This window comes from Saccopteryx leptura, chromosome 3 (genome assembly GCF_036850995.1).
Source record: "Saccopteryx leptura isolate mSacLep1 chromosome 3, mSacLep1_pri_phased_curated, whole genome shotgun sequence".
NCBI lineage: Eukaryota > Metazoa > Chordata > Mammalia > Chiroptera > Emballonuridae > Saccopteryx > Saccopteryx leptura.
The window spans coordinates 218,758,558-218,782,065 of NC_089505.1; the positions used below are offsets into that span (position 1 = coordinate 218,758,558).

Sequence of the window (23,508 nt, forward strand, 5' to 3'; positions counted from 1 at the left end):
GATCTTTATTTCTCGTTTGTTGAGTGAGATATAAAAAATGAATAGGTGTTGCAGTTTGTAAAATGTATTTTCTGTATCAGTTGATATGATCATATGAGTTGTTTTCTATAGCCAGTTGATAACATTTCTTTTTCGTATGTTGAACTCAGCCTTGCATTCCTGTAATAAATTCCTCTTGGTCATAGATACAATCTTTTTTATATGTTGCTGGATTTGGTTTGATATGTGTTCTGTTGGGAATATTTGCATATACATACAAATATTCATCTGTACTTGTCTTGTGATGTGTTTGCCTAGTTTTGTTATCTGGACAACATTGGCCTGTTTGTCTCTCTTTGGAAGAGTTTGTGAAGGATGTTCATCCTTTTTAAAAATAATTTTAATAATTAAATTTATTAGGGTAACATTGTTTAGTAACATCGTATAAATTTCAGATGTACAACTTTATAATATGTAATTTGTGTAATCCATTGTGTGCTCTCTACCTAAAGTCTAGTCTTTGTCTGTCAACATGTTTAACCCCCTCTACCCTCTTCATTGTCCTCTTGCCCCTTGCCCTCTGGTAACCATCATTCTGTTATTTGCATCTATGAGTTTGTTGCTTTTTGTTTTATGTTCCACATACGAGTGTTATGATAGGTTCTTATCCTTTTCTGTCTGACTTATTTTACTTAGCATGATACCTCAAGATCCAAGGATGTTAATTCTTTGAATGTTTCCTGGAATTCTCCTGTGAAGCCATCTGGCAGTTGGCTTTTTATAGTGGAAGTTTTTACATTAACAACTCAATCATTTCAATTCTAGGTATATTCAGATTTTCTGTATCTTCTTGAATTAGTTGTAGCTGTTGGTCTTGTTAGGAATTTATCTATTTCATCTAAGTTGTCTAATTTGTTGGCATGCAGTACATAGTATTTCCTATATTCAAACGTTGCACATCTGGAATAAATCCCATTTGGTCATGGTATTAATTTTAGACATTGTTGGGCTCAGTTGTCTAATGTTTTGTTGAGGATTTTTATTTCTGTGTTTGTTCATGAGAGATATTTGTAGCTTTCTTTTCTAATTCTGATTTTGGTAATGGGGTAATGCTGGCTTCATAGTGTAAGTTAGGAAGACTGCTTCTATTTTCTAGAGATTGTGGAGAATTGGTATCATTTCTTTCTTAAATTTCTGCTATAATTCAACAGTAAAATTATCTGGGCCTAAGTGTTTAATTTTTTTTGGAAGGTTATTAATGACTCAGTTTATCAGGTATAGCTTTTTCAAGGGTGTAGTAGGGGAGATCATTATAGATGCATATCAAAGAGTAAAGAGATGCTATGAACAACTCTATACACCTAAATTTGCTAACTTAGATGAAATGGATTAATTTCTCAAAGTACAAACTCAGATCTTACCAAGATGAAATAGACAATTTGAATAGGCTTACAGGTATTAAGGAAATTGAATTTATAATTTTAAATGTCCTGGAATATAAATTATTAGACTCCGTTGGTTTTACTGGAGATTTCTACCAAATATTTAAAGAATTATTACCAATTCTTTATTATCATTTCTAGAAAATAGGAGACCCTTCCTAATCTTTTTATGAATATTTCCCTGATACCAAAGTCAATCAAAGATAGTACACAAAAAAGAAAACAACAGATTATCTTCATGACTGTAGATAGCAAAAGTTGCTAGTAAAATATTAGCAAGTGGACTTGAGTACTAATACATCTTAGCATTATATAAAAAGTGGAGTGAATTCAGTGGGTGTAGGACTGGTTCAAGACCCTGGCTGGGTCACTCAGTTGATTAGACTAGAGCATCCTCCCAGTACACCAAGTTTGTGGGTTCAAGCCCTCAAGTCCCAGTCAGGGCACATAAAAGAATCAACCAATGAATGCATAAATAAGTGGAATGACAAATTGATGTTTCTTTTTCTTTCTTTTTCTCACTCTCCTTCCTCCTTCCCTCTCTTTTTAAAAGCATTAAATAAAAGAACTGGTTCAATATTCAGAAATTAATATAATCCATCATAGTAGAGGTTAAAGAGGAAAAATTACATTATTCCAATTGATGAAAAATACTTTTGACAAAATTCATCACTAATTCATGATTTAAAAAAAAAAACTCAGAAGAGAGGGAAACTTCTTCAACTTGACAAAGAATGTATACCAGAACATCTAAAGCTAATATATAGAAGTGATAAAAATGCTTTCTCCTGATATTAAGAACAGGGCAAGGATGTCCTCTTTTAACACTGCTCTTCAGCATAGCACTCAAAAGTTCTAGCCAATGCAACAACGAAATAAAGGATATTAAAAGATACACAAATCAGAAAGGAACAAATAAAACTTTCTATGTGAAAATGACAGGATGTATCTAGAAAACTCTCAAAGAATTTATTATGAATCTATTAGAACTAGTGAGTTCAGCAAGGTTGTAATAGACCAGATCAACCTAAAAATACCCAGTTGCATTTCTGTATATTAGCAATGAACATGTATAAACTGAAGTTAAAAATACTACTTCTGACTGGCCTCGCGTCCCAACGAGCGATTCAGCCGAGCCTCTGGCCAAGACCTCACCAAAATGCCGTCTCAAATGGAACATGCCATGGAAACCATGATGTTCACGTTTCATAAATTTGCTGGGGATAAAGGCTACTTAACAAAGGAGGACCTGAGAGTACTCATGGAAAAGGAGTTCCCTGGCTTTTTGGAAAACCAAAAAGACCCTCTGGCTGTAGACAAAATAATGAAGGACCTGGACCAGTGCCGAGACGGCAGAGTGGGCTTCCAGAGCTTCTTTTCACTAATTGCTGGGCTCACCATCGCGTGCAATGACTATTTTGTAGTACACATAAAGCAGAAGGGGAAGAAGTAGGCAGTGCTGAGCAGTTCCTTCCACCCTGATTAGAGTTCTCCCAATGAGTCCCTTAAAAAATCTCTGCCCCCCAGCTTCCCCCTGCATAAGGATTTCATGAGCAGATTGGGACCCCTAGAAAATGTATAAATAAAATCCCACTCCCATTCGACAAGAGAAAGAAAAGCCAACTAAAGCCAGATAAGCTTTTGATTTTTATATTGCTTGCATCCTCTTGCCCTCAATAAACAAATGTCTTTTTTAGTTCCAAAAAAAAAAAAATACTACTTCCAATTAAAAAATTAAATAATTAGTTTTATGAAAATTACAAAACAGTGATGGAAGAAAGCAAATACCTAAATAAATGGAGAAACATGGTGTTTATGGATTGGATGACTCAAAGATATCAATTCTCTGCCTGACTGGTGGTGGCACAGTGGATAGAGCATCAACCTGGGATGGGTCCCAGGTTTGAAACCCTGAGATCGTCAGCTTGAGCATGGGCTCCTCTGGCTTGAGTGTGGGGATCACAAGCTTCAGCGTGGGATCATCAGAATGATCCCGTGGTTGCTGTCTTGTGCTTGAAGGTCGCTGGCTTGACCTAGGGGTCATTGGCTTGGCTTGAGCAACCCCCCTTCCTATCAAGGCATGTGCGATAATCAGTGAACTACTAAAGTGATGCAGCTACAAGTTGATGGTTCTCATTCTCCCTTTCTGTCTCTCTCCCTTAAAAAAAAAAATGATACCAGTTCTCTTCAAATTTATATACAGTTAACACATTCCCCCTCTACCCCACCCAGGGAACTTTCCCCCATTTTCCCCACACAGTTTTTAATGAAATAACTTACAAGCTAATTTCAGGGTGGGAAATGAGTTTAAGGCAAAGAATACCAGTTCTATTAAAATTTCAGCAAGTTTTTTTTGGTATATGTATACAGCATTATTTCTAAGTTATTGAAAAGGGAGAGGAATTTAGAATTAGATGAAACAATTCTGATAAGGACTAAAAAGGTGATTTCAAGGCTTAATATATATATAGCTAGCTGTATTAGCTATGACAGTATATTAGTGCCAGAGGGAAAGACACACAGGTAAGTAGCGTGGAGTAGAGAACACAGAAATAGTCCTATAGTATTTGACAAAGGTACAAAAGCAATTCATTATAGGATGAATAATCTAAACCCCTGGTCGGCAAACTGTGGCTCGTGAGCCACATGCGGCTCTTTGGCCCCTTGAGTGTGGCTCTTCCACAAAATACCATGTGCAGGGACTACCTCGATAAGGAATGTACCTACCTATATAGTTTAAAAAATTTTGGCTCTCAAAAGAAATGTCAATTATTGTACTGTTGATATTTGGCTCTGTAGACCAGGAGTAGTCAAACTTTTTATACCTACCGCCCACTTTTGTATCTCTGTCAGTAGTAAAATTTCTAACCGCCCACCGGTTCTACAGTAATGGTCATTTATAAAGTAGGGAAGTAACTTTACTTTATAAAATTTATAAAGCAGAGTTACAGCAAGTTAAAGCATATAATAATAATTATTTACCAAGTACTTTATGTCGATTTTTGCTACGTTTGGCAGAATAAATCTTTATAAAACAACTTACTATAGTTAAATCTATCTTTTTATTTATACTTTGGTTGCTCTGCTACTGCCCACCATGAAAGCTGGAACGCCCACTAGTGGGCGGTAGGGACCAGGTTGACTACCACTGCTGTAGACTAATGAGTTTGCCAATCACTGGTCTAAGAGATTTGCTGGAGAAGTTGGGTACCCGTAGACAAAAAATAAAGTGGATCATAGATTTAAATATAAAACATTAAAGTTATGTAACTTTTAGAAGACAACATAGGTAAAAAATTTTAGTACCCATAATTGGTAAAACGTTCTTAGTCATGACATCTAAAGCATGATCCATAAAAAATTTAATGAAACGGCATTCACAAAAAATTAAAATTTTTTGCTGTGATAAAAACCTTGTTAGTGGATGTAAAGACAAGTTGCAGTCTGGAAGAAAATATAGGTAAATCACATATTTGACCAACAACACATATATAAAATATATAAAGAGTTCTCTAAACTCAACTTTAAAAGACCAGTCCAATTAGAAAATGGGCAAAAGATTTGAAGAGACATTTCACTGAATAGTGTTTGTGAATGACAGATAAGTACATGAAAATTTTAGCTTCATTGGCCTTTAAGAAAATGCAAATGAGGCCCTGACCAGTTAGGTCAGTGGGTTAAGAGCCTCATCCCAAAACAAGATTGTGGGTTCAATCCCCACTCAGGGGACACATGGAAAGCAACCAAAAAACGCACAACTAAGTGGAACAACGAAATGCCCCCCCCCCCCCCCCCCCCCGTCTCCTTTAAAATCAATAAAAAACTAATCCTGGCCAGATAGCTACTAGCTCAATTGATTGGACCATTTTGACGGATTGCAGAGCTGCCAGTTTAATTCCCTTGTTGGCACATACAGGAGCAGCTCAATGGTCCTGTCTTTTTCTCTCCTTGCCTCTCTCAGAAAAAAAAATGCAAATGAAAACTGATAATATATATATATCACCACAAACCTACTAGAATACCTTAAAGGAAATATATCCATAATAACAAATACTGTCCAGAATATGGGAGAAATGGATATCGCCATACATTGATGATGTGAATATTAAATGGTAAAGCCACTTTAGAAAATAGTTTGGCTGTTTCTAAAAAGCTGCACATACAATACAGTATTTTTAATAACTTTACTTTTTTTTTTTAACTTTACTTTTTTTAAAGGCCATTAAGTTAGAACATTTTTCAGTCTTTTTTGTTTTTGTTTTTGACAGAGAGGGACAGCTAGGGATAGACAGACAGGAAGGGAGAAAGATGAGAAGCATCAATTCTTTGTTGCAGCACCTTATTTGTTCAATGATTGCTCTCTCATATGTTCCTTGGTGGGGGGTGAGGGGCTACAGCAGAACGAGTGACCCCTTGCTCAAGCTAGTGACCTTGGGCTTCAAGGCTGAGACCTTTGGGCTCAAGCCAGCAATTATAGGGTCATGTCTATGATCCTACCCTTATGCCAGCAACCCTGTGCTTAAGCTGGTGGGCCCGCGCTCAAGCCTCTCTGGACACCTCGAGGTTTCAAACCTGGGTCCTCTGGGTCCCAGTTCGGTGCTCTATTCACTGCACTATCACCTGGTCAGGCCATTTTTCCGTCTTGATGGAATACATGGCCTATAAACAGTTGACTACAATAGAAAATTGCCTTTTATTTCTCTAAGTCTCTGCTAAGTTTAGAATAAAGGATTAGGGGCCATATTGGGAAATATTAATAGGAATATTAAAGCTTTGATAAAAGAAAACGTAAGTGGTCTGCAGAAAGACATGCCTACAGAAGAATATTTGTACAGATTTCATAATTTTAAAGCTGTCATTGGTATGATTGGATTTTAGATTTGAGTATAGTTTACTGAAATCTTAAAACTATAGTTTGTTGTGGGTAAGCATAGAAGAAGTAGGGCTGAAAGTATAGATTGGGTATGGGTCTAAAGATTCAGATTAAATCACTGATGTTATGGCCTGACCTGTGGTGACGCAGTGGGATAAAGCATCGACCTGGAACACTGAGGTTGCCGGTTCAAAACCCTGGGCTTGCCTGGTCAAGGCACATATGGGAGTTGATGCTTCCTGCTCCTCCCCCTTCTCTCTCTCTCTCTCTCTCTCTATCTCCTCTCTCTAAAAATCAATAAATAAAATATTTTTAAAAATAAAAATTAAAAAATCACCGATGTTATATGTTTGTCACTTTTATGTCTTGTTGTGATGTGGTTGACTTTTTAGAACACCCTCCTGAGTATGGGGCAGAAAGTTCAGTATACTACGAAGCAGCCCTTTTGAAACCATTGTAATTAGGAATGTCGTTATGTTGTATATCACTGATATATTTTGTTTCTATGTTTGAAATTTCCAAACAAATAGAACTTTTTAGAAACTTGTTAATTTCTCATTTTCTAGGAAGGTAGTATAATTCTGGTGTCAGATTTGGGCTTCAGTTCCTAGTATCTACTTTCTAGCTGGGTGGCCTTTTGTAAATTCTTTATCATCTTTTTTTTTTTTTTTTTTTGTCTCTTTTTTTAATTTTTTTTTTTAATTTATTCATTTTAGAGAGGAGAGGGAGAGACAGAGAGAGATAGGAGAGACAGAGAGAGAGAAGGGGGGAGGAGCTGGAAGCATCAACTCCCATATGTGCCTTGACCAGGCAAGCCCAGGGTTTCGAACCGGAGACCTCAGCATTTCCAGGTCGACGCTTTATCCACTGCACCGCCACAGGTCAGGCCTCTTTATCATCTTTAAGCTTAACTTTGTAGAGTTGTTGACGAATAAACGACACAATACCACATTTCCCCATGTATAAGACACACCTTTTTTTTTTTCAAAAAATTTGAGGTCTAAAAACTGGGTGCACCTTATAGTAGTTGTAGTTTTTTTACTTGCATTTCCCATGTTTTTGCAATCATTGTTGAACACATTATTCGTCATCAGACATAGATAAGGACAAGCCAATGGATGGGAGTTTTGACAGTGATGAGGAGTCATATGAATTTTATGATGAGTAAAACTTGAGTTCAATAATTTAATGTAATACATAAAATTAAGGTACGTCTTATACATGGGGAAATATGGTAGATACTATTTCTAGTGGTTGGTGAACACAGTGCCTGATAAATGATGAGCTCTCAAAAACTGTTAGTCTTGTATTACTAGCCAGAAGAAGCCTTTCAGAGTCAGCAGCATATAGGACAGGGGTCCCCAAACTTTTTACACAGGGGCCAGTTCACTGTCCCTCAGACCGTTGGAGGGCCGGACTATAAAAAAAAGCTATGAACAAATCCCTATGCACACTGCACATATCTTATTTTAAAGTAAAAAACAAAACGGGAACAAATACAATATTTAAAATAAAGAACAAGTAAATTTAAATCAACAAACTGACAAGTATTTCAATGGGAACTATGCTCCTCTCACTGACCACCAATGAAAGAGGTGCCCCTTCCGGAAGTGCTGCGAAGGCCGGATAAATGGCCTCGGGGCCGCATGTGGCCCGCGGGCCGTAGTTTGGGGACCCCTGATATAGGATGTAGTCCCAGACATCATGTTATTCTAGAGATGTTTGTTAATGAATACTCTGGAAGTACAGCCAATCACAAGATACTCTGATGACAGGAATTTTAGTGTTAATGAGGGCTGGAAATAATTTAGTGTTGAGGTACTAAATGTCAATCATTAGCCACCTTCCAGTTTCACCTTGTTCTCAGAAGCTGCTGTAGTGTGAAATATTGGCAGAGATGCTTTTGGAGATAACTGCTGGTTGACGCTAGGCCAGACGTAGGTTTCTGTTACCTAGTGAGACCTGAGAATTGTCCTACATTCTTTCCTCTTCTCTGTCCTAATCCAGTCGGTCACTTAAGTGTTGCTGGTTAATCGTCTCGATATTTATCTGACTCACATCTTTATCTTGTCTGCTACTGCTGCAAGTTAGGTGATCATTGTTTCTCATCACAGTTAACTGAAAGTTCCCTCAGTGGTTCCCAACCCTCGGGCTGTGGACCGGTACCGGTCCATAGGCCATTTGGTACCGGTCCGCAGAGAAAGAATAAATAACTTACATTATTTTTGTTTTATTTATATTTAAGTCTGAACGATGTTTTATTTTTAAAAAATGACCAGATTCTCTCTGTTACATTCGTCTAAGACTCACTCTTGACGCTTGTCTCGGTCACGTGATACATTTATCTGTCCCACCCTAAAGGCCGGTCCATGAAAATATTTTCTGACATTAAACCGGTCTGTGGCCCAAAAAAGGTTGGGGACCACTGCCCTAACTGGTCTTCCTGTTTCCTGTCTAGTTGGGATTCTGCCCTGCCAGTCACCCTATAGGTAACTTTCTAAGATGAAGATTTGATTGCAGCAGGGTTAAGAGCTCTAACTCTGGAATCAAATTTTCTAGGTTCAGATCCCATCTCCACCTTGTAAGATCTTGGACAAATCCTCCGTGCTTCAGTTTCTTCATTTATTAAAAAAATAATAACTGTTCATATCTGAGCCCACAGTCACCTGGAAGTATTGCTAAAAATTTACTGCTTAGCTCGTACCCCAGTTTCTGGTTAATTAGATCTCGGTGGTAGGGGTCAGAACGCTTCTCAGTTGGTTCAGATACCCTTTTGTAAGTCCTCCTGAGGCAGCATGCACTTCATTGTCTTTAGGTTTTTGTACTCTTTGTGTCTGATAATGTGCACCTCTATTGCTTGGTTAACTTCTTTTCCTCTTTCAGTACGTGGTTCCAGGATTCTCTGCTAGGAAGCACCTTTTTCATTGTGGATCTGGTATTTTAGGAAGTAACCACCAGTGCAGCAGTTCAGTTTTCTGTGATCCTATTCACATATACTATCTACAATAGAGGATAAAAATGATGTTTAAACTCTGGCCAACAATTTATAAAAGTATTAAATTTCTTTCTTTTTTTAGAGAGAGAGAGAGAGGGACAGACAGACAGGATGGGAGAGAGATGAGAAACATCAGTTCTTCGTTGCAGCACCTTAGTTGTTCATTGATTGCGTATGCACATGTGCCTTGACTAGGTGGGCAGGCACTCCAGCCAAGCCAGTGACCCCTTGCTCAAGCCAGCAACCTTGGGTCTTGAGCCAGTGACCTCTGGGCTCAAGCCAATGGCCATGGAGTCATGTCTGTGACCCCAAGTTCAAGCTGGCGACCTTGCACTCAAGCTGGTGAGCCCATGCTCAAGCTGGCGGCCTCAGGATTTTGAACCTGGGTCCTCAGTGTCCCAGGCCAGTGCTCTATTCACTGCATGACTGCCTGGTCAAGCTAAAAATATTAAATTTCTTTATGGCACTTAGCATTTTGCAGTGCTTGGTTTACTGGTTTGTTATCTATTTCCTACTAAGTAAGCTCTTTGAGGATAAATCTATATCCTCAATGTCTTGTAATATAATTTCAAAATTGTATTTATCATATAGTTAAAAGTTACCCTCTTTAGATACTGAAATGAAGCCTCTGTATAATAAGGCATCTGTCAGTAGGGCCATGCTACATAAGGTCTCTTCTTACTGTGTCATTTATTTAAGTTTATCCACCTTTTCCACTGTATATCTCAGACTGACCTTGGTTTTCTGTAGGTTTTAACTGGAACTTAGTTGGGTTTACTTCGAGTGATGTTAGTGAGGACATTGTGGAATGGAATCAGAAACAAAGCCAGGACTATAAAATGTTGTGAACTGGGTAGGCTCTGGGTTTTGGATGTTTTATGTGTTTTACTTAGTGAAGCATACCTTATTCATTTAGATTTGTGGTTTCATATGTGGTTTGTTTTGCTCAAGGCATTAAAACTTTGTGCACCTTATTTTTCCCATTGGTGAAATGAATAATAGACTAGATATCTAAAGCTCCTTCCAGCTCTAAAATTTCCATTATCCCAGGTAAAAATGAATAGGTGACCAAATATTAAAGTGGTGCTATTGATAATCAAGTAATAAGACTTGTTTTATCCTTTAAAATCTCTCTCTTTTATAAATAACTCCAGACACACACACAAAAAACTTTGGTATCAACAAAAATTAATTTCCATTTCTTGATTACTGGGAGGCCTTCATGATGTAGCTCTTTCTGATTTGGATATAACTCAAAACTTTATCAAAGCAGATGCAGCGAGGCTGATATGTAGATATAACTACAGTGTCATGAAAGAAGATGTCAAATGATTTTTCTTAGTGGGTTGCTAACGCATGGTAAAGACTAAAATGATTTTTAAAATTGGTTTCTCTGTTAGTGAATGTGCTAGATTATTTTGCTCTTGAGTAACATTTGGATCTTTGTTTCCATTAAAGTGCCAAGGATGACATTGATCTTGATGCCTTGGCTGCAGAAATAGAAGGAGCTGGTGCTGCCAAGGAACAGGAACCTCAAAAGTCCAAGGGGAAGAAGAAAAAGGAGAAAAAAAGGCAAGACTTTGAGTAAGTATATTTCAAATACACTTGCCTTTTATTAGCTTTGGTCCTAGATTCACTTATTAAGCGAATTAAATGCCTCAATTATATTTTAATCTTTCCTAGCGAAGATGATATCCTGAAAGAACTGGAAGAATTGTCTTGGGAGGCTCAAGGCATCAAAGCTGATAGAGAAACTGCTGCAGTAAAGGTGAAAGATGGTGTTACCCAGCCATGCTTCCTAGTGCCAATTTCAGGGAGCTGCTTTTGGAAGCTTTTGAGCAGCATGTTGTGTGTACATGTGTGCATGTGTGTGTTTAGTTGGTTAGTTAAAATTTTGTATAAATTCTGATGCCAATGGGGGAAGGCAATTCTTAAGAAAGAAATAATGTCTTTTAAAACCACTTAAATGTAGAAAGATGCTTTATTTGGGAATTTAAAGGTATTTTTGGGATGTTGCCTGTTCATAAAATTGGCATATTTGGAGATATAACATTTCCTAGCTCCATCTTCAGTTTTTTATATGGTTTCTTTTTCATCCTTTGAATTTTGAGAAGTTTCAGAGTAATGGGAAAGTGGTGGGTATTTTTTCTTCTTTTAATTTCTCCCTTAGGCTTTGTGTACTGTTTGAAGAAGCTAGTAAAAGTGCAGTGTTTAGTGCTGGCTTTGGAGCGCCTGGGTTCAGACACTCACAATGAGTGTGAGATGTGCTGAGGGCTAGGCTGGCTTCTGGTACTTGGCTGTGCTTTATTATAGTCTTATAAAAAGGGCCTTGGTTTGAAATTTTTTTGAGAATTTTTTTCATGTGTACTTAATAAATTATGTGACTATTAGGAGTCTCATTTATACTGCTCACAAAAATTAGGGGATATTTCAAAACAAATAAGTGATAAAATATCCCCTAATTTTTGTGAACTGTATATTATGCGACTCTGAGGAGTCTCATTTATTTTTAAACAAAATGTAACTTAATATTTCTAACAATGGAAATTTTTTAGCCAACAGAAAATAATGAAGAAGAATCCACCTCAAAACAAGATAAAAAAAAGAAAGGACAAAAAGGCAAAAAACAAAGTTTTGATGATAATGATAGTGAAGAATTAGAAGATAAGGATTCAAAATCAAAAACGACTGGAAAACCAAAAGTGGAAATATACTCTGGGAGTGATGATGATGATTCTAACAAACTTTCTAAAAAAGCAAAAGGGAAAGTTCAGAAATCAAACAAGAAGTGGGATGGGTCAGAAGAGGATGAGGATAACAGTAAGAGAATTAAGGAGCGTTCCAGAGTTAATTCTTCAGGGGAGAGTGGTGATGACTCAGATGAATTTTTGCAGTCTAGAAAAGGACAGAAAAAAAATCAAAAAAATAAGCCAGGTCCTAATGTAGAGAGTGGGAATGAAGATGAAGACTCCTCCTTTAAAATTAAGACAGTGGCCCAAAAGAAGGCAGAAAAGAAGGAGCGAGAGAGAAAAAAGCGAGACGAAGAAAAGGCAAAATTGCGGAAATTGAAAGAAAAAGAAGAGTTAGAAACTGGTAAAAAGGATCAGAGTAAACAAAAAGAACCTCAAAAGAAATCTGAAGAGGAAACTGTAAAATTTAAAATGACTCTTGATGCTGGAACAGCCCCCGCCTCTGATGAGAAAGGAGAGGCGCCCATAGCTGCCGAAGGTCAGTACAGTGATCTAGGAAGGGGCGAAAGGCTGGGTTTATATGTAATCTTAAGGTTTGATCTTATGCTCCTAAATCATTTTCTCCTTTGTCCTTATTATGCTTTATTATAAGAAAGCCTTTTAAAAACTATGTCTCTGTACTCTTTGAATTGGTGTTTGTTGTTAAACACTTATAATACAAAGTATCTTTCAGGTCATTTGTGCACAGATAGGATTTTTGTAGAATTTCAACGTGAAAAACAATTTTTTGTTGTTGATAAAGAGTGGAAGTTGCCTAATGAAAAATTTATTCTTCCTTTTGATAACTCTGCGTCAGATAATATCTAAATTGTTTCCTGTTAGTTTTTTTTTTGTTTTTTTTTTACAGAGACAGAGAGAGAGTCAGAGAGAGGGATAGACAGGGACAGACAGGAACGGAGAGAGATGAGAAGCATCAATCATTAGTTTTTCATTGCACGTTGCAACACCTTAGTTGTTCATTGATTGCTTTCTCAATGTGCCTTGACCGCGGGCCTTCAGCAGACCGAGCAACCCCTTGCTGGAGCCAGCGACCTTGGGTTCAAGGTGGTGGGCTTTTTTTTATTTTGCTCAAACCAGATGAGCCAGCGCTCAAGCTGGTGACCTCGGGGTCTCGAACCTGGGTCCTCTGCATCCCAGTCCGACGCTCTATCCACTGTGCCACTGCCTGGTCAGGCTCTTTCCTGTTTTTAAAAACCTAGTTCAACCTGTGAAATAGGAAAGTAAGAACATGCTAAAATGAGTTAACGTCTTTTAAGCAAGAATGAGCACATTTTTGTACCAAAACCATTTAACAGAATGTCAACTTTCTAGTTAAATTCCCCCTCGTAGTCAGAATCAAATAGTTTAAGATCAAATGATTCACATAGTTTTTCTTGAGAGCAGTAAAGCTGTGACATAGCTTCTTAACCACTAATTATTATGTGGACATATTTAAGGAGAAACACCATGAAAGTAACTTCATAATCTGTCCTATTTTTTTTAGCATAAGGTTGTAAAATTCTTAGAATACAATTATTTACATTTTTATTTTAATCCTGCTAATATCTTAAGATTAGCATCATTCATATCATTCCCATCTTACAGAAGCAAAACTTAGCTGCAGAATTTAGGCAGATTAAGAGCTATATTAAATACAGGATGTTCCCCCCTGCTAAGATCTCCTGTCTTGCACCCCTCAGGACAACTCAGAGCAACATCACCAGCATTGTAGGCTTCTTCAGGAGGCTGACTTGGGTATCCTAACCTGTTCTAGGTATTCCTGCGCTCTTTGGGATGCCTTGATGTCAGCAGGTCCTAGCCTGATGCTGGCATACAGACCGTCAGCCTGTAACGGTCCTAGAATTCAGGGGTTTGCTCATCATTGCCTTAGGAAACAATTTTTTTTTGTTGTTGGCTTTTTGTTCTTTTTAAATTTTTATTTATTGATTTTAGAGCGGAAGTGAGAAACATCCATTTGCATGAGCCCTGACAGGGAAATCAAACCTGCAGCATTGGTGTATTGTGTTGCTTAGTTGAAGACAACCATTTTTTAAAACACTTTGCCTCGATTCTTTTTTTGGTAGATGACAATGAAGGAGACAAAAAGAAAAAAGATAAGAAGAAAAAGAAAGTAGAGAAGGAAGACAAAGAGAAAGAGAAGAAAAAAGGACCTAGTAAAGCGACAGTGAAAGCTATGCAGGAAGCTCTGGCTAAACTTAAAGAAGAAGAAGAGAGACAGAAGCGAGAAGAGGCAGAGCGCATAAGACGGCTTGAAGAATTGGAAGCCAAGCGGAAGGAAGAGGTGTGTTTTCACAAAGTTACAGACACTGACATTGTGTTTAACCTAAAATAAAGTTCTCTGGGCCTGACCTGTGGTGACGCAGTGGATAAAGCGTCGACCTGGAAATGCTGAGGTCGCCAGTTCAAAACCCTGGGCTTGCCTGGTCAAGGCACATATGGGAGTTGATGCTTCCAGCTCCTCCCCCCCTTCTCTCTCTCTCTCTCTCTTTCTCTCTCTCTCTCCCTCTCCTCTCTAAAATGAATAAATAAAAAAAATTAAAATAAAGTTCTCTGAAATACCTCTAAACTTCTAAATCTAAAAATTTCATAATTTTAGTTACATTATTGTCCTGATAGAAATAAAATGAAGAGGTTCAGAAAATCCTACCTTTATTTCCTGAGGTACAGACAGAGGTTGCCTATGTGGCATTGCCAACACATAATTTCTTCTCATGTGATATTAATCATTATGTACAACATTTAAAATATTTTTATTCGGAATCTCCTAACATAATACTTTGCGTGCATCTCAAAAGCTTTGTTTGGCCTGACCAGGCAGTGATGCAGTGGATAGAGCGTCGGACTGGGATGCAGAAGGATCCAGATTTGAGACCTTGAGGTCGCCAGCTTGAGCATGGGCTCATCTGGTTTGAGCAAAAGCTCACCAGCTTGGACCCAAGGTCGCTGGCTCAAGCAAGTGGTCACTTGGTCTGCTGAAGGCCTGCGGTCAAGGCACATACAAGAAAGCAATCAATGAACAACTAAGGTGTCCCCACGCAAAACTGATGATTGATGCTTCTCATCTCTCTCTCTGTTCCTGTCTGTCTATCCCTCTCTCTGACTCTCTCTCTCTCTCTGTCTCTGTTAAAAAAAAAAAAAAACAAGAAAAAAAATAAAGCTTTGTTTGAAGTTTGGGTTGTTTACCTTTAAATTTTATAATTAAGTTCAGTTTTTGTGTGATGTATTATTCTTTTGTAGGAAAGACTGGAACAAGAAAAAAGAGAAAGGAAAAAACAAAAAGAAAAAGAAAGAAAAGAACGCTTGAAAAAAGAAGGAAAACTTTTAACTAAGTCCCAGAGAGAAGCCAGAGCCAGAGCTGAAGCTACCCTTAAACTTCTACAAGCTCAGGGCAAGTAGTATTCTTAACTGATGGAAGAGTCTAGACGCTCTGTCATGCATGCAGTAATATCTTCGTAATGGTGAAAAGGAGAATTGAATTGTACCAGAACAATTCCTATGAAAACATTGTGAAAAAATCCAGTAGTGATAGGTGATATAATTTTCTTCTTTAGGAATGATTTCTATAGTATGACTTCTATACTGTGTTAAAATTTTATGTGTCAATGATAGTTTGTATATAGAAAAATTTTTCCCCCAAAATAAAAATAGGGAATATAGTAAAATGAGTCCCCATTTACGCGTCACTCCGTTTATACAGTTATCAGTATATACCACTTGTTTTGTCCTTTTCCATCTCCTCTTTATTTCCTGGAGCATTTTAAAAGTAAATTGTAGATACCATACTATTTTACTTAAATATGTATCTCTAACAGATACGGACATTTTACTTTTTAACATGAGTAGAGTATATATTACATCTAACAAAATTAATGTTTTGATATCTGATTTTCTGTCCATTTTTAGTTTTTTCCACTTGTCTTCAAATGTCTTTTATAATTAATATTTTCAAATAAGGATCCAGATTACAGCCACACATTGCATTTGGTTGATAGGTCTGTATCTTACCAATACCACTGCCACTCGTTTTAGGCATGCCATTTGTTTATTGAAGATACTGGATTATTTAGAATTTATTATATTTTATATTTGTCTAATTGCATTTGCTTGGTGTTGGCTAATATACTTCTCTCTACCTTGTAATTTCTTAGCTCTAGCAGCTTGGCTACTTCCTACTGGTGCTGTGCACTTCCTTGTTGTCTCTTGTCAGGAGGCATCTCACTTCTGGTGATGTCAGCAATGATCAGTGGGTTTAGTTATTGGCAGCCTTGTTTGTTATGAAAGTTCTTCGTTGACTTTCACTTAATTCAAGGTTCAGTTGGGGATCATTGCCAATAACCAGTATTTCATTAGGAATTGTTATATTCTATTATTACGTCTGCATTTATTTTCTCTAGCCAGAATTTTTTCTCTAAAGAATAACTTTCCTTGAAGTACAGTTTCGCGCAGGAAAGTCAGGTGGATACTTAATTCTTTTCCTTTCTTCATTAATTTTCAAAATAGTAAACTGATGTCCTAGCAACCTCCAAAAGGTTAATTTGAATGTGTATCATTTTATTGTAATGGAGTTTTGCTTTGTTTTGTTTTCTTGGCGTAAGCCCTTTACTTTTTTTCACTTAGCCCCCCCCAGCTTAGGTGAAAGTTAAAATATAAAATGATGAATTTAGCACCAGCCTTTGGGACAGGCTTGGAAGAGATGGTCTCTCATATCCTAGTCACTTTTCTTATTCTTCATACTGTTGCCCAATGTTTGCCCTGTTTCTTCTTCCTTAGTCTATTAATAAAAAATCCAAACGCCTTACCCTGATGTTAAGGGCCCTCCATTGTCCACCACAATGTTCTGTTTTGTTTTACTATACCTTTCAAAACTACCTTGATTGCTAAAGATTGGTTACCCTATTAATTACCTAAAATGCTATAAAACTTATACTGATAACAAAACTTAGGGGATATTCAAAATGAATATGAAGTGATAAAATATCTCCTAATTTTTGTGAGCAGTGTATTTATTGAGCCTAAAATATGTCTCTAGAGATTATAGGTTATCTCTATTATACCTACAGATATTTTCAGGTAGATACTCTGAAATGTGTGGCAGGTTACCTTTTCAGTCTGTTTTTATAGCCTGTGATTACTAAGCACATAGCAAGTACTTTATAAATAATTTGGAATTAACTCATTTCAGGCAAAGAGCTTTTGCAAGAATTTGATTGTAGTGTTAGTTGACAAGATAAATGGAATGTCTGTACACTCGTAAGTCTTGGTTTTGATTACAGATACAGTAGGTTACTGAAGAATTCCTAAGTAGAGAACCAGTCAGTTATGTGTGGGGTGTTGATGAGACCAACCTCAGGCTAGCCAGCTCACTTTCCCCTGGGTTCATGCTTTCACTTGCTAGGTTGCAGGCTGCTAGATAGGAAAAGCCCTGGTCAGCCTGATTATCTCCACATCCTCAGCTGGGTTTATCCCTTTACTTTGCTGTGTTTAACATATTGTCTTATCAGACTGATTGATGGCTCTAGTTTTATAATTCTAACCAGTCTCAGCATTTACATACATATATACACACACACACACACACACACACACACACACACACACACATTCATACTTTAAAGTTAAGAACCTTTCAAGATTTTCCTTTTTAAACAACTTCATTCAATAAAACAATAAATTGTTTTTTCTGTCGTCTTATGAATTTTCTGCCCTTAGTGAGAGACTGTCAGTAACCCAGCAGAGGTGATGAGGAATGGAGGGGAGGGTTGCAGTAGAGAATCTTGCTGTTTGAAGCTCTGTGCTTCTCGGATTCATTATTCATTCTTGACTAATGAAGACGTAGTCTCCTAAGACTCAACAATGCTACTTGCAAATCAGATTTGACATTTGCTATGCCAATTTTGACATTTATTTGTCCTAATGTTATATTTAGAAAATATTAAAACAAATGTTCAAAAGTAGTGGAGAAGAACCATGAATTCAAATGAAAACAAATTGCTGATGGTGGTACATTTTTATTTTGGAAAGCTACTTAATAAATTTTAACTTTTACTTGTTTTTAACCAGCTATCAAGCTGGCCTTAGTTGAAAGTTGACTTACTAACTTCATTTTGTAGTGGGAATGAAAACTTCTCTTATACATAGTTTTCTATTTCTTCTCTAACAGATTACCACAAATTTAATGACTTAACACAAATTTATTATCTTACAGTTCTGTAGATCAAAAGTCTGATATGTATCTCACTGGGCTAAGGTGTTAGCAGAACAACACTGCTTTCTGGAATTTCTGGAGAGAATCTATTTTTTTGTTTTCTAAAGACAGAGCATCTCCCCATAGGGGATGGTGGATCCCGGTCGGGGTGCATGCGGGAGTCTGTCTTTATGCCTCCCCTGCTCCTCAGTTAAAAAAAAAAAAGTTTAAAGTGTGTGGCAAATAGAATAATGCTCCCCGCCCTTAAGATGACAGCAGCCAGACTGTAATATTCATTTTTGTGACATTTAGAAAATGCAAATCTTTGAGGGCGGAGAGCAGGTCAATGCAGCTAGGGGCTAAGGACGTGAGCAGAATTTGACTACACAGAACAGCACAGGGTGATGGACTTGTTCTCATCTTCAGTGTGATGGGGGTTGTATAAACACACCTTTATCAAAAGGCATAGAACTGAAACACCAAAATAATGGCATTTTAATGTGTGTAAAATTTAGAATGCCTTATATTAAAAAAGGTTTTTCCATGAATATCTCTTTTATATTTTAAGGTATGTATCTCTGAGGTGAATAAAATTTTATCTGTTTAAGTAGTATTGCTTTGGTGACATACAATTAGTATAAACCTGAAGTTTTCCATTGTTATCCCTCAGGTGTTGAAGTGCCATCAAAAGACTCTTTGCCAAAGAAAAGGCCAATTTATGAAGATAAAAAGAAGAAAAAAACTCCACAGCAGCTAGAAAATAAAGAAGGTTGGTATATGATTTAGTAACCTTTTTATTTGCTTTTTTGCACACTTTAAAATAATATCCTCTATTATGAAATAAATCAGATTTGTGTTTTAAAACTTATTTTCTATACTTTATTTCTGATTATTATTCTTAACTGATTCAGATGAGAGGGTGATGAGAAAGTACTTTTGTTTGAAAAATCTAGCTCCTACCCTATGAATATCAACTGAAAAACACAACTATTATTATTATTTTTCTTTGTTATTTTATCTCAGTTTCCTGTAATTTTACATTCTATTCCTTGAGCAGAAAGGAAAACTGCTGTTTTCTGTAAAATATACAACTAATATTTAAATGTTTTTTGAACTTGATAAATAATTTAAGTTAACACTACTGGTTTTTATTCAATACTTAATAGAGTACCCTAACAAATTATGTACTGAAAAAATATTAACATGGCTTCTGCCCTTTACTCAGTGTCTGAGCCAGTAGAGATAAATGCTGCTGTAGAAGCTGTGGAACAGGGAGTACCAGAAAAGGAAGAGTCACCACCTCCTGTTGAACCAGGCTAGTACCATTGCTAATAAGTTCCTGTTAAGTAGTGTTCATGTGTCAGAAGGTGTCCTAGTTATTACTAATTTGGGGAAACCAAATATCTGGCAGGAAGGCCACCGGTTTTATAATTCTTTCGAAATTATTTTCATTTCCACTTTGAAAGTGTAGAAATGACTCTTGTATCAATTTTGTTCTTTTCAGAAGTTCCTGTAAAATTTGTGTAGAAAGGATAGTTTTTGGATTTTCTGTTTCTTTTGATGAGTCAGAAATCTTAGGTGGTACCAAGAAGACCTGAAGTTCTTTATTTAATCATTCCAAAGCAATTGGAAGCATTTAATTAGAACTTTTTAAGAATCATAAAGAATTGGAATTTTAAAACCTTTTTAGAGGTCAGCCTCTATTACGTAATCAATCCACTTATTCAGTGTTTGTGTTTTTAGGCTGGAGAAAGTCTCTGGATTTCTTCCTTTTTCTTTCTTTCCTTTTTTATTTTATTTTTTTATTTTTCTGAAGCTGGAAAGGGGGAGGCAGTCAGACTCCCGCATGCGCCTGACCGGGATCCACCCAGCACGCCCACCAGGGGGCGATGCTCTGCCCATTCGGGACATCGCTCTGTTGCGACCAGAGCCACTCTAGCGCCTGGGGCAGAGGCCAAGGAGCCATCCCCAGCCCCCGGGCCATCTTTGCTCCAATGGAGCCTTGGCTGCGGGAGGGGAAGAGAAAGAGAGGAAGGAGAGGGGGAGGGGTGGAGAAGCAGATGGACGCCTCTCCTGTGTGCCCTGGCCGGGAATCAAACCCGGGACTTCCGCATGCCAGGCTGACGCTCTACCACTGAGCCAACCAGCCAGGGCCCTTTCCTTTTTTTTTTTTTAAGATAAATATTGTTCTAATTCATGAGACTAGATGTTGATAGGCGAACCACAGGCTAGCATAATGTATGTTTGGTAAAATCAAGAGATTGTCAAGTGTTCAGAGACAGGAGTGGGAGTGGAAACATAAGGATATCAAGACTGACTCCCATTGGTGAAAGGTGTTATTGATCGCCTCCCATCACCCCCTCCTTTTCTCAGTGTAAAAGAGATCATTTGTCTGGGCACATCTCAGCTTAGCATAATGAAATTCAGGTTGATACGCTTTATAGCAGTACACTATTTCAGCTGTAATTTATAGCAGTAAAAAGAATTGCTAAAATAGAAGGATGTTCCTGACTTGCATTTCCTCCTCAAATGACTTATCCAGACTTGTTTGCAAGTGATGATTATTACAGAGAAGCAAACGCTACGTGTGCTCTCATCTTGTGAAAATAGTTTTGCTTGATTATATTTCAGTAAAAAGAGTCATTACTGTTAAGGACAGTATTAAGTTTTTAATATTCAAAATGATACCTTTCTGACTATTTTTGGGTTGTAAGCAAAATATCTCTCCTAATATTCAGCTGGGAATAGAGATGCAGCTTTGTGCTTCTAGCTATGTAATGTATTTATTTAGTATTTGTATGTATCTGTAGAAGTTAAAGCAAAATAAGTAATAAATTCTTAAGTGTATAAAGTTAAGATGAAAGATCAAAAAGAAGATATATGTGAAATTTCATTTGTCTTCAAGAATCGAGTATGATGATGTGCCCTTGTATACAGAGTGTGGCAAAAGTGGGTTTACAGTTATGAGTATGTGAAATACAGTTTATTCTTTTATTGTTATTTATTAACTATTGTATTATTTGTTATACAACTGTAAACCTTCTTTACCCCAACCTGTATTCAAAATACTAGGAAGTTGTGAAGCATTTAGTAATAATAAATTATAACATGCTAGCTATATTGAAAAATATTTCTAAAGATAATGAAATTGTGTGTGGTTTTTTTATTTTCTTGCATAGCTAAAACATTTCTTTTTCATGTCAGCATAATTTTCTACTTTTTCTGTATCTTCAATGAAAACTTTTATTTACAGAAGAGGAAGAAGAAACTGAGGATGCTGGATTGGATGACTGGGAAGCTATGGTCAGTGATGAAGAAAGAGATAAAGGTGAATAGCTCATAAGCACCCATTGGTAAAGCCAGTGATTATTAGAGGTGTTTAAGAAATAGTCTCTGAATATGACCACCAAATATATATCCTGGAGGAGAGACCAGTTTTGCTCTCTCCCTTGCCATCATTCCTAAAGCCTCATGTAGACCATTTCATGAATAAGCAGCTTTTCAGAAGGTTATTTAAAAGATAGTTGCCTGGGATTTAGAATATGTTTTTTCAGATTGATAAGTTATCAGTGGAGTTAGGTTATTAAAGCTAGCCTACAAAAAGACCCTTTAACTTAAAATCTAATACAAAGACAAAACAAATAATAGTATAGTTCCTACTCACTATGAATAAAAAGTATCTTTTTTTGGTAATTACTTTCTGTTCTTTATTACTAAAATCAACTTTCTTTGGATTTAATTTGCTGGCTTTCCCCCCCCTTTTTTTTCCCCCCTAACTTTTTGAGATGGATATTTGTCTCTGGTTTTATAGTGTTTTCTGCCCCCAATATATATTTTTTTAATTATAGATTTTATTTTAATCATGGCTTTAGTAAAATTCTACAAGTTCTAATGTGCTGACTTTATCTTGAATTCACATTTTGATATTTTAGCTATGATTTATTTAGAAGTGTATGTCAATTTATATAAGTAGGGATTTTGTAATTATCTTCTTGTTACTTCATTGTGATCAGAGAACATATATGGTTCTATCCTTTTGAGACTTGATTTACAACCCAGAAAATAGTTTATTATTGTAAATGTTTCTTACATGATTGGAAAGAGTTCATAATCTGCAGTAGTTGGGTGCCACTTTTATGTTTAGTCAGGTTTGCTGATTATTTTAAGTCTTCCATGTTTTTCTCAGTTTTTTTCTGGTTACTTTTTCTATTACTACGTGGTGTGTTAAAATCTCCCACAGTGATTGTAGATTGTCTATTTCTCCCTGAATTCTGTCAACTTTTGCTTTTTATATTTTTGTGCTATATTATAGGGTGAATATAGTCTTTGTATCTTTATGATGAATTGACTCAATACATTATTTATATTGTATTTACTTTATACTTTATTTTTTATTCATTTTTAGTAATGCCTTGTGTCTTAAAGTCTACTTTATCTGATATTAATATAGCCACACATGCCTGACCTGTCGTGGCACTGTGTAAAGTGTCCACCTGGAATGCTGAGGTCGCTGGTTGGAAACCCTGGGCTTGCTTGGTCAAGGGCTTGCTTGGTCAAAGCACATATGAGAAGCAACAACTATGAGGTGTTGCTTTCCACTCCTCCCCCACCACCATTCTCTCTCTCTCTCTCTCTCTCTCTCTCAAGTCAATTAATGAAACCTTAAAAAAAAATATGTAGCCACACAACTTTTTTTTTTTTTTTGGTATTTTTTCTGAAGTGAGAAGTGGGGAGGCAGAGAGACAGACTCCTGCATGTGCACGACCGGGATCCACGCAGCAAGCCCACCAGGGGGCGATGCTCAGCCCATCTGGGGCATTGCTCTGTTGCAACCAAAGCCATTCTAGTGCGTGAGGCAGAGGCCACGGAGCCATCCTCAGTGCCCGGGCCAACTTTGCTCCAAAGGAGCCTTGGCTGCGGGAGAGGAAGAGAGAGAGAAAGGAGATGAGAAGGATGGAGAAGCAGATGCTTATTTTTTTGTCTCTTTTTAATCATATTTTGTATTGTTGGATTGCTTTTATTATCAATTTTTCCTCCTCCTGTGAGCTTTGAAGTTGTGTACCTTTTTGCTTATTTTTAGTGTTAATCCAAAGACATTTAACACGGGTCTTTGAACTGTCATTGTCTAATGTTACCATCTTCCCAGACAGTGCAAAGACCATTGAATACATGAATAACTATTATCCAATTCTCAATTTCTATATCATTGTTATTTATTTTAAACTACATAATAGCTGATTATTTTTTACAGTCAGTATTTATTTAAATATCCCTATATTATTAGC

General features: G+C 36.9%; 1 protein-coding gene and 1 pseudogene across 2 annotated transcripts in view; both read left to right on the top strand.

Annotated features, from left to right (window-relative positions):
• The window catches only part of EIF5B (eukaryotic translation initiation factor 5B), a 68,516-nt gene that overhangs the window by 10,905 nt on the left and 34,103 nt on the right, over positions 1-23,508 (top strand). For both annotated transcript variants that reach the window (XM_066377573.1, XM_066377574.1), the window contains exons 2-9: positions 10,748-10,873; positions 10,973-11,057; positions 11,845-12,517; positions 14,103-14,320; positions 15,277-15,427; positions 18,894-18,992; positions 19,449-19,538; positions 21,477-21,551. In XM_066377573.1, coding sequence (XP_066233670.1) covers positions 10,748-10,873; positions 10,973-11,057; positions 11,845-12,517; positions 14,103-14,320; positions 15,277-15,427; positions 18,894-18,992; positions 19,449-19,538; positions 21,477-21,551 — 1,517 coding nt within the window. The remainder of the gene's footprint in view (positions 1-10,747; positions 10,874-10,972; positions 11,058-11,844; positions 12,518-14,102; positions 14,321-15,276; positions 15,428-18,893; positions 18,993-19,448; positions 19,539-21,476; positions 21,552-23,508) is intronic.
• Positions 2,530-3,010, top strand: LOC136397816 (protein S100-A10 pseudogene; annotated as a pseudogene).